At 41.3% G+C, this 19,355-nt stretch overlaps 1 protein-coding gene and 1 long non-coding RNA gene across 3 annotated transcripts in view; one reads left to right on the top strand and one right to left on the bottom strand.

Moving 5' to 3' along the window:
- The window catches only part of ARHGAP10 (Rho GTPase activating protein 10), a 308,230-nt gene extending 305,773 nt beyond the window's left edge, over nucleotides 1-2,457 (bottom strand). The window contains exon 1 of one of the 2 annotated variants that reach the window (XM_026499449.4): nucleotides 2,070-2,457. In XM_026499449.4, coding sequence (XP_026355234.1) covers nucleotides 2,070-2,223 — 154 coding nt within the window. In that variant the 5' untranslated portion in view covers nucleotides 2,224-2,457. The remainder of the gene's footprint in view (nucleotides 1-2,069) is intronic. The other variant, XM_057310112.1, reaches the window with a different exon arrangement.
- On the top strand, nucleotides 1,431-12,254 carry LOC125281001 (uncharacterized). The gene is made up of 3 exons (XR_007187965.2): nucleotides 1,431-1,651; nucleotides 5,325-5,404; nucleotides 10,366-12,254. It is a non-coding gene; the product is annotated as an uncharacterized LOC125281001 (long non-coding RNA).
- The last annotated feature ends 7,101 nt before the right edge of the window (nucleotides 12,255-19,355 follow it).

Genomic DNA, 19,355 nt, shown 5'->3' with positions numbered 1-19,355 from the left:
TGGCCGGGCCCTAACCAACAGGAGAGGTGAATTAAACACAGGTGTCCTGACTTAAGTCAGGTGCTTGTAGTCTTTGATAGGAATAAACTAGAACTAAACTTTGAGGAGCAAGCTGGGCAAACTCAGGGTTTTCCTAACTTGGCCTAAAGCATGTGAGCTAAAGCTGTGTTTTTGCTGCCTTCTGGGAAAGACTTTAAGTTAATCAACCATAATGAGAAAAAAGATACTTCTGGGTTGCTCTCTTAATTACAATTATAAATTATGTTTCTTATGGTAAAGGACAAGAATCAAAAGGAGTAAGATGCCAGTTGACAAATTCAAGAAAGTCTACATTCTGGGGAGGAAGGCTGACAGCTGGCCCCCAGATGCACCAGCTGCTGCTGGAACACCAGGCATGTGTCCTGTTGGCAGAAGAGCTAACATGCAGTCACATAAATAGCTTTCTACCAGTGGCCAAACTGGCTTTGCCATCTGCCTCTCCCCATACCAAAGCCTCCCTCCTCATCATCCTAGCTCCAGAGGGAGCTGCTACAGCCAGTAAGAGAGAAGGTATACTGCCCCCGCCACTGACACTGGTTAACACCAAGCTACAGGAAGAAGTCCTCTCCCTCACGTTCTCATGCATACACACACACTGCCTTTCTCACTCCTGCCTACATATTTATAACCCCTCCCTACTCCCCTCCCAACATACATACCTAATGCCAAGGCACTGGACACCCATCAACCAAATAAGCCCACTAGTCACACGTCCCAAAGTGATTCCCTGTCCTCATTTTGCAACACCAACAAGGTCACAGAACCAAAAGGAACCTTGGACATCATCCAGAGGAGTGACTTGCTTCCAAAATTACAGGGATGGCTCGCTAAATTCTTCCCATTAAAATTTATTTCAACTCATTCATTAAATGAATATTTACTCTTCCAGGCACTGTGCTGGGTTCTTGAGAGTTTGTTCATTATGTTTTAATCTTCTTTAATGCAAAATGGTGGTAGTGGGGGAACAGTGATATGGGGTATTTTTTCCCAGAGGAGATGTCTACAAACAAGTGTACAAGGGACTAACTCCCAAAGCTGAGAATTACTTAACTGAGAAACCAGAGAAGCGATAAAGACCCTAACAACACAGACTTGTGAGGCTGGATACTGCCCTGTCCCTTGTCTGATATCTTCTTTAGAAGAAAAGAGGACACTCACAGGCATCCTCAGAAGGGCTATGGGCTACAGGTGTGGTCAGGCCACCCAGCTCCTCACTGGAGCTGATGCCGCCCCATACCCAGCAGCATCACCAACTCGGTGTTTCAGCCAGAATTTTAGCCCTTCTCCCTCCTAGAAAGACTCTTCTCAGATACAGATATATCTACAGAGATCTATTTCTCCGGTGGCCACTTCCTAGTTTTTCAAAAAGCAGAAAAGAACCAGGGAGGAAGGCATCAAGCCTGCCGTGGGTGGAATTCCCTAGTTGCAGGCAACGCGGGCTCTGGCCAAAGGGTAGGCTGTCTGCTCACCCTTACAAGCCCCAATCTTTGAACCCTCCCAGCGCAGGAGGGAAAGAATGTGCGGAAAGCAGCACAATGCCAGGTGGACTTTCTGGTTTAGCACAGCGAAGGACCCGGGACCAGACTATCCGAAAAGATCAGAAAATGACACGGTAAGGGTGTAGTTTAAGGGACTTTTGAAAAGTCAGCACACTGCAGGTTTTCAAAGAATCCCCAGGAAAGTCCTCTGGAAAGGTCAAGAGGCCAAACTAGTGAAACTGAGCTTAGGGTGCAATCCCACCTGACCTCGGGCGGGCGGGGCAGGGAACGCAGGCACCGAGGGGCTCCCGGCTGCGCGCTCCCACGCACGGCTCCGGGCTCTGGCCGCTGCTAGAGGGCTAGAGGAGGGAAAGGGGACTCGCCACCCGCTGCCTGGAGAGCCGGGCAGGAGTGAGCCCGGGGCCTCCCGGTCCCCAATCTCCTGTTCCGCAGGAGGCTGACCCGGGGCACGCGACTGACTGTCTCGCTCCCGCAGAGGCTCCTCCCGGCCTCGCGGCGCCGCAGCCTGCCTGCGCCCAGGTCCCCGCTTACTTTTGGTCGCTGCGATGAGGTTCTTCCCGTCCTTGATGAGCTCTTTTATGAACTTGTTGGTCCTCTCCAGCTCCGCTTCGTGGGCGCGGATCCTCTCCCTGAACCACGGGCTGTCCAGGTAGCAGTCACTGAACTCCAGGGGCTGCAGCCCCATGACTGCCTCGGTCCGCCGCCCGCCCGCAGCGCACTACAGCCGGAGCCGGGCTTCGGGGCCGCGGCCAGGTGCGGGGCGCGCGGGCAGGAAGTCCCGGAGAGGTTCGCAGCCCCGGGCGAGCGCAGCACCGACGTGTCCCTCGGAACTGAGGCCGGCGGCCGAGGCGAGCAAGAACCGCGGCGCCCCAATCCCGGCAGCCCCCGCCGATCCCCGCGCGCCCGCGGTACCGCCCCGCCCCCGCGCCGCGGACCCTACCCGAGGCGCGAGCCGCCCCGCCCCGGGCGCCTCCCCGGCCCGCCCCGCGTCCCCCCCACCCCCGCTCGCCCCTTTCTTGATCCTCCGCCTCCCTTCTTCCTCCCTCCCTTCCCTTCTCTTCCTTTCCCCAGCAGCCTCTCCCTCCTCTTCCCCACGCGCAGTTGCCCCTCCTCTTCCTTCCGAGCCTTACTCGGTCTAGAATTTCGTCCCGCGGCTCTCCTCCACCCCCCGGGCGCGTGTCCCTCCCCTTTCTTGGGCTCGCCTTCTTGGGGTGACTCAAAGTCGGCTCCGCGAGGCCGGGAACTCGACCAGGACGGGGAAGGGGCGTCTTAATAACAGCCTCTAATCCCCTCAGCTGGGAGACCGCGCTCAGATGTCTTCACTCATTGATCTTTATCCTGGGAGCGACCCCGAGCTGCGAAAGTTCTCGCACGCCGGGCTCGCTTTTCCTTATTCCCGTTTCTCATCTCAAGTAAAATGCGTGTTCAATCTCCACTTTAATTGAAAGCTTTACACGAGCAGGGAGAGCTTGGGGGACGACAGCTCCTATTACACTCTTCGGTGATTCCACACTGAACAATTTGGAGGGAGGGAGAGGGTGGATAAACCACTGAAGAGTTGTCTCTGTTGTATTCAGATTAAATCTGCTTGGGTAGGTGGAGATGATCTTTATTGTTCTAAAAATAACCACTGGAAAACAAATCCCAGGTTTCACGAGGTGGAGGTGACGATCAAATGGGAATTTATGTCAGCACACATGGAAAAGTATTCTGTGTATTCTGAAACAGAACTCAAATGTGTTTCCAAAAAAGTTAAGACTTTTAAGTAATTGAGATTTATACCTAAAAGAAATCAGTTGTTCATTATAGTAACTTTTTATAATGGCAACTAACAATTTATTAAGCAATTACGTGCCAAGCACACACCATCTTTTACAAGCTCTCAACATACGTTTACATATACAGGTTTATTAAAGATGTTCGTATCCTCCAAGAAACTTCAAACTGATTTTTTAAAACTGAGTTCAGACTCAGCTCTGGGTAATTAAGAATCTGTTTGGACAGCATGTTGTTGGAGTGTAACCCTCAAGAGCAAGTTAAATAAGCCTCCTACTCAATGAGCTCTTTTGTTACAAAATAGCACCGAGTACGGCAGACCCACAGAAAAAAACAGATAAACGTTATTGCTTTAATGTCCATCCTCTAGAGAGTTCAAAATGTTTTGCAAATAACTTTTAGGCATTGAAAGCTTTAGTTCCTACTAAAATCAGCAGGGGTCTGGATTCTACACAGAATAGGTAAATAAAGGGGGAAAGACACAAGAATAGAAGGGATGTAAACAGTGAGGACCTGGCAAAACAGACAAACTGACTCAATCCTCTGGACAAAACCCTAAACTTATCCTCATAAAGAGGGGCTGCTGACACTCCTCAGTGTGTTAAACATAAAATTAACATGTGAGCCAGCAACTCCACTTCCTGGGTATATACCCAAGAGAAATGAAATCCTATGTCTGCACAAATACTCGTTCACAGTAGCATTGTTCATAAGAGCCAAAAAGTGGAATCAACCCTAATGTCCAACAACTGATGAATGGAGGGATAAAGAAAATGTGTATATCCATAGAGCAGAATATTAATCTAATGGAATATTAATATTAATAGAAAAAAATTTAGTGCTGATGCATGCCTCAACACAATGAACTTTGAAAACATGCTAAATGAAAGAAGCCAGGCACAAAAGATCACATGTATTATTCAATTCATTTGAAATGTCCAGAACAAAGAAATCTATAGAGACAGAAAGTAGATTAGTTGTTGCCAGAGGCTGGATGGTGACATGGGTGCAGAGTAAGGGTTTCTTTTGGGGATGATGACAATAATTTAAACTTAGATTTTGGTAATGATTGCACAACTCTGTAACTATACTGAAAATCATTAAATTGTACACTTTAAATGGATGAATTTTTTTGGTATGTGAAATACCTCAATCACTAAGTTAAGAAAGCGGGGGGGGGGGGGGGGGGGGGTGTTCCAGAAGTGCCTCTCTTTCCTTACTACTTTCTACTCCCAGCCACAAAAACTCTGGTTCATTCAGTGTGGCCAGTTCTTTTTTAGATATTTAGATATTTGGAGTAAAATAAGTTGTTTAAAACAATTTTACAGCATCACAAAAACATTGTTACTTCTGTCTTTACACACACATACACCCCCCAAAAGAGTGTTAAAGAGCAGGTGAATGTGAATCTTAATTCAATACTGAATAGGTCTACTGTGATCACCGAGAGTGGAAGGCTCTAAGTGGTTTAGTTTTATTCAATTACATTTTGTACGGTGCCTACAAGAAATGATCAGTAATTGTGGAATGAATGAGAAGTATGGCCAAGTGAAGGGAAACCTTATGGTACAATGGGAAGATAGAAACTGCTCAGTAGTTGTTACCAGCTTGGCAAAGGTAAATTTTCTCTAAATCTCAGGCTTGCCATCCATGGCACAGAGATGATGACTTTGCAACTGCAAGTTGGTTGAGAAGATTTAATAAAATTGTTTTTGTAAAGTACCTGCTAAAGTTATAATACTGATGATCAGGAGAAGGAGAAGTTTGGGAGGGTAGGCTGAAAAGAGGGAGGAGAAAGAGGAGATGACGATTACATTCCATCAATATGGGAAAAATGGGGGAAGGGGGGCAGGGGAATCTATTCTCCTAAAATCACGTAAGACAGAATGCAAGGAAAGTGATCACAAAAGCAGATACTACTGGGTTCCTAGGTCTCATCTTTGTTCATTAATTCATTCATTCTTCCCACAAATACTTGTTAATTTCTATATGTATTATGTACCATGCTAGGTGCTGGTGATACAGCAGTATACAAAACAGACAGTGTCTGTCCTCACTGTGCTTTCGTTCTCTGGAGGGAAAATGACACAGTAAGTACCCCCCCCCAAAAAAAACCCTACATAACACATAAATATATATCTAATTTAAAATGAAAGTGCCATACACTTAAAGAGTCTATGAGAGATTATAATTGAGGGCCTGATAAAAATGGAGAGTGGGGTCAGGAAGATTTAATGAGAAATGTCACTTAATCAGTGACCAGAAGAATCAGTAGGAATTAACCATTAAATAGAGGGCTTTGAGAGCAAAGTAGTCCAGGCAGGGAACCAGACTGCGCAAGCGTCTGGAATGGTAAAGTCTGATATATTCAAGAGACAAAAGAGGTCAGGTGGCTGAAGCATAGTCAGTGAGAGAAACTGTCTCAAGACAACACAGGGTCGTGAAGAGGGGCCAGAGGCCAGATTGCACAGAGCCTCATAGGCCATACTTAGTATTTTGGATTGTATTGTAATGCTATTGGGAGCCTTTGAAGAGGTTTCTGCATGATGGTGATGTGATCTGGTTTGTGTTTTCTCTCTAGCTGCTGTGTGGAGAATGGGAGTCCAGAGGGACAGCTTTTGGAGTGGTCTGGCCAAGAAATGATATGGCTTTACCCTCTAAGTAACAATGGGGACAGAAATAGATCAGAATATATTGTAGAGGAAGATTCTGGGAGTTGACAATGGCCTAGATATTAGAAATGAGGAGGGTGTCAAAGATGGCCCCCAGGCTCTTGTCATGATAAGTAAGGTGGGTGGATATGAACTTTACTGAACATTCACTGAAAGGAAAACAGGGGATAAGAAGTCCATGTGGTGGTGGTAATTAATGATGACTGGGATGGGGAAGATCAGTTTCAGTATCAGACTCATTAAGTTTTAGATGCCTGGGAGATATTCAAGTATGTGTGTCAGGTAAGCATTCTTATGCTTTGCTGAATGCTTGGATTAGTTAAGGATTTGAAACAACGCATATTGGTCAGGTTCCAGTCTAGATAAAATAGAGGTTAATACAGATGAAACCTCCCCTTTATGTAGGTTCTGCTATATACAATTTTGTCCTTCTCTGATGAGTAACAATATTGCCACATATAAAGTCAAATATGGATTCTACTCAATCTTTGGATATGTTTCAGGCTGAGTCAATTTAGAATTAGGTTCAGACACATTGTAACAGAAAATCCAAAATATCAATAGTTTAAACCATAAGAAGTTTATTTCTCTCTCATGTAAAAGAAGTCCAGAAGTAAATAGTCTAACATTGCACAGTCCCCAGGGAAGCATTGGGTTCCATCCTCAGTTTCACCTCATAATACAAGGTGACTCCTAGAGCTCTCTCTGTGAAGGAGGGGGGGAAAGGATAAAAGCGACCCCCCTCCCACAGCTGAGTCAGCACTTTGTTCAGCCTTCCTTCAGGTCTTAGACATTTTTGCTATTTATTTCATTAGCCAGAACTTAGTCACATGGCCACACTTCACTGCAAGGGAAAATGGAAAATGTAGTCTTTTATCCAAGTACACAGCCACCTAAATGAAACCTGAAATTTTTTACAAAGAGAAAAAGGACAATAGATTTTGAGCAGGAACCTAGCAATCTCTGCTGCCGGCTGACACCTTTACCAGCGAGGCCTGTAAATTATAGCTATTGCAAAACATAAATGAAATAAAGAGAGGAAATGCAAGATAAATCTTTGAGTGTCTTCCAAATTGTATCAGGCTGCTTTTGTCACAAGAATTAAGGGGGGAAATGCCAGAACAATGTAAACAAGAAATTATTGGACCATATCACTAAAATCCTCCCTGGAGAGGTAAGACAGGCTTCTGTAGATTTATCGCCATTCCAGCTTCACTTTTCTGTGATTTGTTCAGCTTTGCACCAGCCGAGTATTGACTTTAGCCTCTTGGAAGCTTCCTTTCTGAGAATTGAATGGCTTCATCCTTTCCAGATTTACCTATAAACAATGTCACTTCCTGCACTAGAAAGATGCTCTCCTATCACTTTAATCAGGGCAGCAGAACAGTTTACGAGACTGCCATGCCCTATCTCAGTTAAACCTGGAGGCTTCTCCCTCAAGTGATAACTGAGGCAGGGGTGGGGGTAATGCCAAGTAGCTTAGGCCACCCAGGGGTTACTCTTTGAGCTGGGGGTGACCAGTGCAGGTAGGCATCATGCAGTCCACTGAGGGCAGAAATAAAACGAAAAGGCAGAGGAAGGGCAAATTCCCGCTCTCTTTTTGAGTTGGGATGTCCATCTTCTCTTACCCTCAGACATTGGTGCTCCTTGTTTTCCTGCCTTCAGACATGGGCTGGGACTTACACCACTGGCTGTCCTGGTTCTTCAGCTTGCAAATGGAAGATCGTGGGACTTCTTGGTATCGTATATATACATCCTTTGAGCTAAAGGTGGATTAACCCACCAAGATATGAGGATGCCATATAATAAGTTTGTGAACTAGGAATCTATAAAATATAATGGTGAAAGTTGTACAACAATGTGAGTATACTTAACCCCACTAACCTGTACACTTAAAATGGCTAAAATGGTAGATTTTATGTTATGTGTAATTTACCACAATAAAAATAATATATATATTTATAACCACAATAAAAACATATCTTTTTATATAGCCCATTGGTTGGTTCTGTTTCTCTGGAGAACCCTGATCAATATACTCTGTATCTCCTAGGAGTGTAGTGGGTACATGTGTGTGCTGTGGAGAAACTATTACTCATGCCTCTAATGTTGACAGAGTACCCACTATATGCCAGGGAGGACCCTAGAACTAGAAATACAACAATAAACAAAACAAGCACTTTTGTGAAGGGAACAATTCATTCCCTCATGGATTAATAGTCTCCAGTCAGAGAGAAAGGACATATCAAATAATTACAACTATAAATATTAAATGAAATCACTGATAAGTGCTAGGAAAGAGCTGTACATGACGCTATATAAAACAGGAATTTGACCTGTACTGAGATGTTAGTGAGGAATTAACAAGCAAGCTGAGATCTTAAGGATGAGGAGTTCATGGGTACAAGTAAGTGGATATTATCTAGAGAGGGGAGAAACATGCCCAACAAAACCTTGGTCAGACAGCTAGTACAAGAAACTGAAAAAGGCCATGTGGCTGGAGCACCGTGGGCTGAGATACAACCCCTGGAAAGGGAGCGAGTGCCCATCCATCTGCATCTGCACCAGGCGTAGCTCTTTTCCTCCAGATCACTGAGCATGGGTTTCAGAACCCCCTAGCGTTTCCTCACTGCCTTTAGGGGATGCTCACCTTTTCTAGCACCTTGAGACATAACTTGGAAAAATTTAGACCCCAAGAAAGTACTAGAACTATTCCACTTAAGATAGTCAGCAAATATTGGGGCCCTTGGGTGGCTCAGTCAGTTAAAGCATCTGACTTCCGCTCAAGTCATGATCTCAGGGTCCTGGGATTCAGCCCTGTGTTGGGCTCCCTGCTCAGTGGGGAGCTTGCTTCTCCATCTGCCTATGCCCTCCCCCACTGGCTCTCTCTATCTCTCTCACACACACAAATAAATAAAATCGTTAAAAAAAAAGATGGTTAGCAAATATTAAGTACCTGGAATGAGCAAGGCACTGTGCAAAGTGCTGCAAGAAATACCAAGATGAGACAATTCCTAATCTCAAGGCATCTACAATCTGGTGTACTATAGCCATGGGGAATAAGTGACATAGGAATAATTATAAAACAAAGCACACTGCTGCTTTCGAAGAAATCTAGGACTCTTCTCACATTTGGAGTTAGAAGAACCTGGCTGAGGAAGATGTGGGTCAAGGCACACAACCAGTACCTTCCTTGGGTGGAGTGCACATCAGTGAAATCACTGCTTTTCCTGCCCCCAGGTTTGGAGAGACTTGGCATGGAGAAGAGAGAGCTGGATATAGCCTATTAGAAGCAGGCACTCCCCACTGCCCACAGATCCCTCCGGCAAATGCTGCCTTCTTTTCTATAACAAGTGAATCAGTTGACCAAAGCAGAGACCTTGCACTTCATTTCATCCAGATAGCAATGGATATTTAAAAAACATTAGTAGAAGGAAAGAGGAGAGCTCTAAAGAGTATGCCTTTCCTGGGACCGCAAATGCCCCTGAAATGACCCAGAGAGAGGTTTCACAGGGTGACCTTCAACCGGGCAATTATCCAGTCACTGGAAAGCCAATCTACAATGACTAGAGGCATACTTTCAGAGTCCATCAGCACATCAGTAAAATAGAAAATGAAAAAAATGTAAATACTCGTATGTTATCTTTTGACCTGATAATTCCAGGCCTGATAATTTGTCCTAAGAAAATAATTTTTTTTAAATGTATGTGCTTAGGGCTATTTGTTGCAGGAAAGAAAACAAAAGGAAGCAATCTAACAACTGGAAAATAGTAAAATAAATCAGCCACATATCAGCTCCACAGATTCATGAGTACATGGGCTTCGATGCCATTAGAATAATCACTTTTTTTGCGCCTAGTGGTGGATACTGGCATTTTTGGATGCTTGGCCTCCCTTTCCACTTGCCAAAAGCACCCTGATTTTCACCTGGGTAATTATTTTCCCACATAGCATGGAGTCTTGGTAAAATTCATGTGCCTGTCTCACACTAGGGAATCCAAGGAGATCTCTGGAGGTTCCTTCTGCTAATCCTTTCTCTCAGACCTGCGCATTGCCAAGGGCGGGGCACGTGCCCTAAGCTCAGCCAACCAGATTCTTTTTCCCAGGACTTTGACTCTGAAGCATGGTAAAGCACTGACAGAAGAAACAAAGTTCATCTGTTCCAGCCAAGAGCGTCAAAAAAGACCTGCTGCCTGGCAGTCTATCTGACTTCCTGTTCCAAGGCTGGCATGCCGAGCTGTCGTCCTTTCACAATTTTCCCCTGGATGTGCCATTTTGAAATAGTTTTTTTACTATAAATGACTGCATTGAAGAGATTATTTATTTATTTATTTATTTATTTATCTATCTATTTATGTATTTCTTTAATTTTTATGTAGGCTCCACACCCAGCACAGAACCCAAAGGAGGGCTTAAACTCATGACCCTGAGATCAAGACCTGTGCCAAAATCAAGAGTCAGACACTTAACGGACTGAGCTGCTCAGGCGCCCCAACATTGAAGAGATTTTTAAAATTAAGCCAAGATGGGTTCCTGGATCTCTACCTTGTATTCGATCTTCTGCCAAGGTCTCCTCTAGTAGTGCATGAGACACATATACGGTGAATAGAGTTCTTACTTTGACAAGTAAGATATCTGAAAGGTGACTAAGGATAACCTATTTCTCTTTTTTTGACCTTTCCAGAAGCAATGTAACCAACACACCTTCAAGAAGGGCACTTAGGAGTCTAATGAAGTTCCCTGGGATAGGATTGGGTAGGGACAGTTACAGTTACTCCCTCCAGTAGTTTACACTGCTACTCGCTGGCTGTTTGATATATCAGCCAATTTTAGAATGGCCCATGCAGTAACCTGCAAGATGAATGAAGTTGCCGGGTCATCAGGGTCAGTGTGATTCATAAAAACTTTCAGGTTAAGTATAAGATATAAAAGAAAATGAGGGCTTACTAGAGCTGCCACAGAGAATATAGAGAGAAGTCTGAACTCATGGCTATAGTACATAACTAAATACTTTACTATTTGGTAACTTTTTCTGTACAAAAAAACAAAACAAAACAAAACAAAACTTTGGGCAGGAATGAGCTAAGAGAGAGTGCATGTCTAATGAAAAATTAAGTACTGATTTCTCATTTCTCAAAAAGTTGCTAAAGAACTTGTCAAGTGTTTGCCAATATTTATCATCCTCCATGGGGCACAGTAACACAGACCGCCCAATGCAACTAAAAAGTTCAGCATCAACTTCAAAAGTTAGAACTTACTAAGAAAACTGGGCCCAAAGATGACACTCTAACACGTTAGCAACAATAGAGTGTTTATATATTACTCTGTCACATGTGACTTTTCACTTAGATCAAATTACTACTCTTCTAAATTGTTTTCATTGATTCCAGGATTTCTTGTGAAACAAGAAACATTAATGTGCGGGCTTCACGAATAGGAAAAAAATGCAAATAATTAAATGAAGCCAACTTTGTATCAGTAAGGATACAAAGGAAGATGTAGAACTTCTAGTGCTCTCCTCTCTCTTAGGTAACATGGGAGGAATGTACTTGTCACCCTCCACCATGTTATTAGTTGTAACCAAGTTCTTAGAAGTGGCACGTGCCATTTCCAGGGTGAAACATTTGATTGCTGCCTCCAGGCTCCACGGCACTTTCTTGCCCTGCCTCTGTAACCATGCAAACCATGAAGCGATTATATGATTGGGTCTCCATTAGCCTCAACCTCTGAAAGACTGAGAAACAAGTATCCTCGCTGACTGGCATAGAATACGTAAATTGAGGGAGAAGTAAATTCTTGTTGTGTAAGCCACAAGATTTTGGAGTTGTTACCATGGTACAGCCTGTCCTAATACAGAAGAATTCTAAGATATTAGGAAGGGGTAAGAGGATAGTTGAAGGGATTGAATAACATACAGCCAGACAATGGCAATATGTTTAAATACTTTTTAAAAGATTTTATTTGTCAGAGAGGGAGAGAGAGAGAGCAACTGAGCAAGCTGGGGGAGAAGCAGGCAGAGGGAGAAACAGGCTTCCTGCTGCACAAGGAGCCCAATGCGGGACTCGATCCCAAGACCCGGGGATCATGACCTGAGCTGAACGCAGGCACTTAACCGACTGAGCCATTCAGGCGTCCCTTTAATATTTATTTTTAAATTTTTGTTTAATGGGTACAGAGTTTCTGTCTGGGATGATAAAAAAGTTCTGGAAGTAGTGGTGATGGTTGTACATTATGAGTATACTTAATGCTACTGAATTGTATACTTAAAAGTGGTTAAGATGGTAAATTGTATGTTATGTATATTTTACCACAATAAAAAAAATCACTAATATAAAGTTTTTCTATAAAAATCTTCCAGTAAATACAAGGGTTGGAAAAATAGTCATTCATGTATGGTTGTTGAAAATATAGATAGGTACTTCTTTCTGCAGGCAATTTTGGTAGTGCTTATTAAAAGGCCATTCTAAAAAAAAGAAATATGATGCCATTGATTCATTTATTCCCCTTCTGGGAATTTGATCTAAAACTTAAAAAATAGTAATTTATAAAGTTTTACATTAAATGATCTTAACCCTAGCATGGTTTTTAAAAGCCAAAAATGTGAAATAGTCTGAACTTGACCATAGTGGACTGGCTAAGCAATTTAGGGTATATTCATACAATTGAGAACTATGTAGCTATCTAAAATTATAGTAAAGTAGTATATTTAATGAGAAATATTAAAGAAATGCTCCAATATAATGTTAAATGAAAAAGATACAAAGATTAGATCTTAAGTTGAGTAATAAGTTCTTAGATGTAACGTTAGCTTGACAGCAAATTCTTAATGAATCTATGCTGACTTTCTGTTTCTAAAATTGTTTTCTAAGATTGTTAACTGTGGTTACATGATTACAACTACAAGTTTTCTAAATATCTCAGGATACAATTTATCTGGGCATAAACACAAACTCATTAAAATAACTCTATTAACTAAATTGTTTTTTACCTTCCTTGCATTTATGTTTCCTCCTACCATTATTCTTACCCTTTTCATTTGAATGTAGTTATTGAGAGAAGAATGGAGAAAAAGAGGCTTTGGTTAGTTCTGCTTTCTCTGTTATCTTTTAAACATTACATCATCTTTCCCCAGAGTCTTTATGTTTTTGTTCTTTCTATGAACATGACCTTAAAAGGGCCCTCCCCCCAACCGCTTCCCCCCCTTTTAAAAATATTTTTCACATCTCTGAATTCATTCTGGATTCTGCTTTTCCCAGTATTGTTATTCAAGGGTCATGCTGCTCCCTAGGATTTATGTAAATGTACACATCTTTCCATCATTTCATATTTTGGGCTCAGTAAAGGAATACCTCTGCAGTCACTCTTGGCCTTTTAAGATATCTCTTTTATTCTTCCCTATGGGGATTATTTAAGACAATAATCTTCAACCTGAGTTATAGGAAACCCCAAAAGTATGTGAATACTTTTCAAGAAGCACTGTTGGCAGGGAACATCTTATTTCCAGATCCTCAACTTCTTTTTGTCCTTTTTCCTAAAACTGAACTATCTGAAAAAGCATTTTGCAAGTTCTCCTACCCACCTCCCCTTTCACAGTGACCATTCTTTCAAGGAAGAGAAGGTAGAAAAGCATAGTGCAAGTTCATTCATCGGCAACCTTGTCCCAAGATGTAAAAATCTCCAGGGTACCAAGGGGACAATTGGAAATATTTTTTTTCTGGAAGTCTTCTGTAATGATTAACCCATCATAGTGAATTTGTCTTTCCCTGTCTTATGCACACTTCTGTTAAATGTGAAGTACGCCCTTAGAAACCATCCCACTGAGATATTCTGAATATGGTCTAGAGTGAGATGGTAGGTAGAAGTGATGACACTCCCAACCTTAAATATGATTAAAGAATACATGGTTCTTGAGGAAGAGACTCATGAAAGCAAATAAACACAAGGTCTTTAAGAAACATTGAACACTAAAAACGGCTCTCCTTTATCTCCTTTTTGAAAATAAGCTTTTTTCTTTTTTCAGTCTCTCCTCAATATTCTTTTTTTTTAAAAAAGATTTATTTATTTGAGAGAGAGAGGGAGAGAAAGCACATGCACTTACGTGCAAGAGTGAGCAGGGACAGAAGGAGAGAATCTTCATGCACACTTCCCACTGAGTGCAGAGCTAAACCTGGAGCTCAACCTCACGACCCTGAGATTATGACCTGAGATCATGACCTAAGCTGAAATCAAGAGCAGGACACTCAACTGACAGCCACCTAAGCACCCCTTCAATATTCTTTTCTAGAATGTGTTGTCAGCTGAAAAGAAAAGCACCTTTGAACAGATTAGTCATGCTGATTCATTAAAGTATAACTGGACTGCATAACTATTAAGATTTTTGAGACATGATGGACAAAGCCTATGCAGAAAAAGTTTATGTGATATATTTCAAAACAAGTTTGCATTATTCAAAAAGGGAGTTAAAGCTTATTCTATCAATTCATATCATGAAATAGTTATTACCAAATCAATCTTTCTGTGCCTCAGATTCCTCCTCTGTAAAATGGGGTTAATAATTGTACCCCTTCACTGAGTTGCTTTGGAGACTAAATGAGTCAACCCTATGCAAAGCACATAGAAAAGTGCCTGGTGCATAGTTAGTGCTCTTCAGGTAAGAACGCCCTCCTCCCCAGTCTTGACTCATCTTCTCTTTGTCTGTACTCACTCTCTTGGTGATCTCACCCCATCACCTGGCTTCAAATATCATCTATATGCCAAGGATTCCCATATTTATACTTCCAATACCTGCTCACTCCCGAACTGCAGACTCATATACTTAACAGCTTACTGCACATCTCTATTTGGATACCTAGTAGACATCTCACTCTCACTCTCTCCTAGCTGAACTCTGTTCCTCCTCTCCCCCAACCTGCTCCACCTACAGCATTTCCCCTGCTACTTGATGTCAACGCCACCCTTCCAAATGCTCAGCCCTCCAAAACTTGGAGTAAATCTTCACTCCTTTCTTTCTCTCATACTCTGTATCCAATCTGCCTTCCTGGAGAAAAAAAAAAGATCTATCCAGAATCTGACCACCATTCACTACTTCTATTGCCTCCTGCTACAAGCTACTCTGATCCATATCCTGGATTACTTCTATGGACTCCTAATTAGGTTTCTTGTATATATTCATACATTCAAGCATGTAAATATTTATTTTTTAGAAGACTATAAAAATATGCATCAAACTGTTGGCAGTGGCTATCTTAGGGTGGTGATTATTTAAAATATTTGCCCTTTGATCCAATAGTATTACTTTTGGGAATTTATCTGTAGGAAACAACAATTAGATGGGGTACCTGGGTGGCTCAGCCATTAAGTGTCTGCCTTCGGCTCAGGTCATGATCCCAGGGTTCTGGGATCGAGCCCTGCATCGGGCTCCCTGCTCGGTGGGAAGCCTGCTTCTCCCTCTCCCACTCCCCCTGCTTGTGTTCCCTCTCTTGCTGTCTCTCTCTGTCAAATAAATAAATAAAATCTTAAAAAAAAAAAAAAGAGGAAACAACAATTAGAATGTGCCACAGATTTAAATTCAAGGATTCTAGTTTAAGTTCAAGGATTCTAGTTACAACAATATTTACAATAGGTACGAATCAGAAATAGCCTAAAAAAAAGAAAAAGAAAAAGAAAACAGAAATAGCTGAGGTGTCTAACAATAGGAAAGTAGTTTAATAAATTATGTTATAGCTAGATGATAGATTATCTTATATGATTGAAAGTATTTTTTCAAAAAATTAATAACACGCCATCAGAGAAAAAAATTATGAAATAGCAAGTATACTATGAGATTAACTTTGCAAAGTGAAAAGCATACACGAAGAGAAGAAAAGGCAGGAAGGATATATACTAAAATACTACTAGCCGTCACCACATAGGAAACACACATAGGGAGCCATGACCTAGAGCTGAACGGTTGTGAAAAAGCCACTGCTTCTCCGTTAGCAAACCTGCTTGGAATTCACAAACTCAGAACAAATGTGCAAATTCTAATCAACACTTCCTGCAATGTTGTGCAGTGTCAGCTTAAGCAACAATCTCTTTTATAGGCTGCAAATGCACTCATAGAACATCACATGAATAAAAAGATATTTTAACTCTGAATTTGTTATAACAGAAATGATTCTTACATAGCATACTTAGCAAATAGAAAAAAAATCCCCTAATGCTTTTAGGAATTTAGGCCTTTTAAGTCTTGGCCAGATTAGGATGGGTTAACCTATTTTTTGCAATGGCTGATAAGAGTTTCCCAAGAGCTTCTTATCAGTTTTTAACCTGCTAGAAAAAGTAGTTACAAGAGCAAGAAATAAGTTGCTTTGGCATGCTCAGTGACTAATACCCAGTTTTTAACTCATAGTTTCTCTTGGTTTTCAAAGGTTGAGCTTAAAAGTTAGTTCTCAGAATTTTATGTTTCATGTGTTTCTTGTTACTTACAGAATGAAGTGATCAAAAGAAGAAAAGAAATTCTAAATTCACAACCGTCTCTCCTATTCCAGCCTCAGTCACTATCTTTACCAGAGAGAACATTAAAAGGATTAAGAAGGCTAAGAAGTCTTCTCTTGATTCTTTACTTAACTAAAGCATAGATACCATTAGAACTACCAACCTATTTTCTCCAAAAAGTAAAACAAACCAACAAATAAAAAACAGAATTCAAAGCTCCTGAGCAACAGAATAAACCACAAGGCTATCCAAATGACCTGAAAGCCAAGCCTGCAGATTTTTTTTCATGAATCGAGTAATCACATTCAACCACAAAAAGTGTCAGGTTTGTAATAAAATAGACTAACTTCAGCACATTTCTTTGTTTTATCACTTAAACATAAGGCTGCCCCTAAAAACCCCACATATTTAATAATGAGAACATGAAATTTTACAAGACTTTGTTGCAAAACTACAAGTGTATTAGAATACTGCCGCTTTGCTCTTTTGGAACATAAAACACAATTTACCAAACAATAGGCCCCACGAAAGATGGGAAGATCTGATTATGTGCTTATGAGAGCTTAAGACTCTTTTTCTCTCTCTCTCTTTTTTTTTTTCTCAGACTATTTTGGTATTCTTTGACAACAAGCTGAAATTCTCCTTTTTTCTGGAGAGAGAGAGAAAGGCCAAATTTACTAATGAAAACTTGCACTTCTTACCAGTATCAAAACCAGGAAATCAACTCTAGGTTTACTTGGAATGAGTGTGGGCAATAAGGTAAGAAAGCCCACTTTGGTCATCTCCACTGGCAGGCTGAGTCTGTACACCGACTATGTCTACCAAATTTAAAATCTGAATGTTAATGACATCTAAATTTAAAAACCTCTACAAGGTGTGAACCCTTGTTGTTTTCTTAGTGACAGTTTAATATTATTTATTTTTCTTATTTTTAAATTCTATTTTCTTTTTACTGAAGTATAGTTGACACACAATATTACATAAGTTTCAGGTGTACAGTATATTGATTCCACACCCCTATATGCTCACCATGAGTGTAGCTACCATCTGTTACCATACAAGGCTATTACAATACCACTGAGACCATATCCCCTATGCTGTACTTTTCATCCCCATGGCTTACTCATTCCATAACTGGAAACCTGTACCTCTAAATCCCTCATTTTGTGCATCTTCCTACTCTTCTCCCTTCTGGCAACAGCCAATTTGTCCCTGTATTTGTGGGTCTATTTCTGCTTTGCTTGTTCATTTGTTTTGTTTCTTAGATTCCACATGTGATGAAATCACATGGTATTTGTCTTTCTCTGTCTGACTTATTTTACTTAGCATCATACCCTCTAGATCCATCCATGTTGTTGTGAATGGCAAGATTTCACACTTTCTTTTAGATTTATCTATTTATTTTTGAGAGAGAGAGAGGGAGGGGGAGAGAGAGAGAGAGCATGAGGGGGAGGGGCAGAGAAACTCAAACAGACTCCGCGCTGAGCGCAGAGCCCAACATAAGCTTGCTTGATCACATGACCCTGAAATCACAACCTGAGCTGAAACCAAGAGACAGATGCTCAACCAACTGTGCCACTCAAGCACCCCAAGATGTCACTCTTTCTTATGACTAATATTCCATTGTGTGTATATACCACCTCTTCTTTATCCATTCAACTACCGATGGACACTTGGGTTGCTTCCGTATCTTGGCTCTTGTAAATAATGCTGCAATAAACAGAGGGATGTATATTTCTTCTCAAGTTAGTGTTTGTTCCTTCAGGTAAGTACCCAGTAGTGGAATTACTGGATCATACGGTGTTTCTGTTTTTAATAGTTGAGCAACCTCCATACTGTTTTCTACAGTGGTTCCACCAATTTACATTCCCACCAACAGTGCACTCAAGTTCCCTTCTTCCCACATCTTCATCAACACTGTTATTTTTTTCTCTTTTTGATACTAACCATTCTGAGAGGTATAAGGTGATATCTCACTAGGGGTTTTTTCCTGCATTTACCTAATGATTACTGATGTTGAGCATCTTTTCATATACCTGGTAGCCATCTATATGTCTTCTTTGGAAAAAGTCTGTTTAGGTCCTCAGCCCATTTTTTTTTTTTAAAGATTTTATTTATTTATTTGAGACAGAATGAGAGAGCACATGAGCAGGGGGAAGGGGCAAAGGGAGAGGGGGAAGCAGACTCCCCACTGATCAGGGAGCCCAATACAATGCTCAATTCCGGGACACTGAGATCATGACCTGAGCCAAAGGCAGATGCTTAATTGACTGAGCCACCCAGGTGCCCCCCTCCACCCATTTTTTAATTAGATTGATTTTGGAGTTTTTGTTTTGTTTTGTTTTGGTGCTGAGCTATAGAAGTTCTTTATATATTTTGGATATTAACCCCTTATTGGGCATATCATTTGTGAATATCTTCTGTCATTCAGTAGGTTGCCTTTTCATTTTGTTGATGGTTTCCTTACTCTGCAAAAGCTTTTTATTTTGGTGTAGTCCCAATAGTTTTTTGTTATTGTTATTGTTGTTTTTGCTTTTGTTTCCCTTGCCTAAAGAGACATCTAGAAGAATGTTACTAAGTCAAAGAGATTCCTATCTATGTTTTCTTCTAGGAATTGTATGGCTTCAGATCACACATTTAGGTATTTAATCCATTTTGTGTTTATTTTTGTGTATAAGAAAGTGGTCCAGTTTCATTCTTTTGCATGTAGTTGACCAGTTTTCTCAGCACTGTTCTTTAAAGTGACTGTCTTTTCCCTCATATTATATCCTTCCTCCTTTGTCATAGATTAAATGACCATATAAGCATGTGTCTATTTCTAGGCTTTCTATTCTGTTCTGTTGATCTATGTGTCTGTTTTTGTGCCAATACCACACTGCTTTGATTATTATAG

The sequence above is a fragment of the Ursus arctos genome, unplaced genomic scaffold (assembly GCF_023065955.2).
Source record: "Ursus arctos isolate Adak ecotype North America unplaced genomic scaffold, UrsArc2.0 scaffold_11, whole genome shotgun sequence".
NCBI classification, from domain to species: Eukaryota; Metazoa; Chordata; class Mammalia; order Carnivora; family Ursidae; genus Ursus; species Ursus arctos.
The sequence above is the reverse complement of the archived record's forward strand: the minus strand, read 5'-3'. Positions and strand labels throughout refer to the sequence as shown.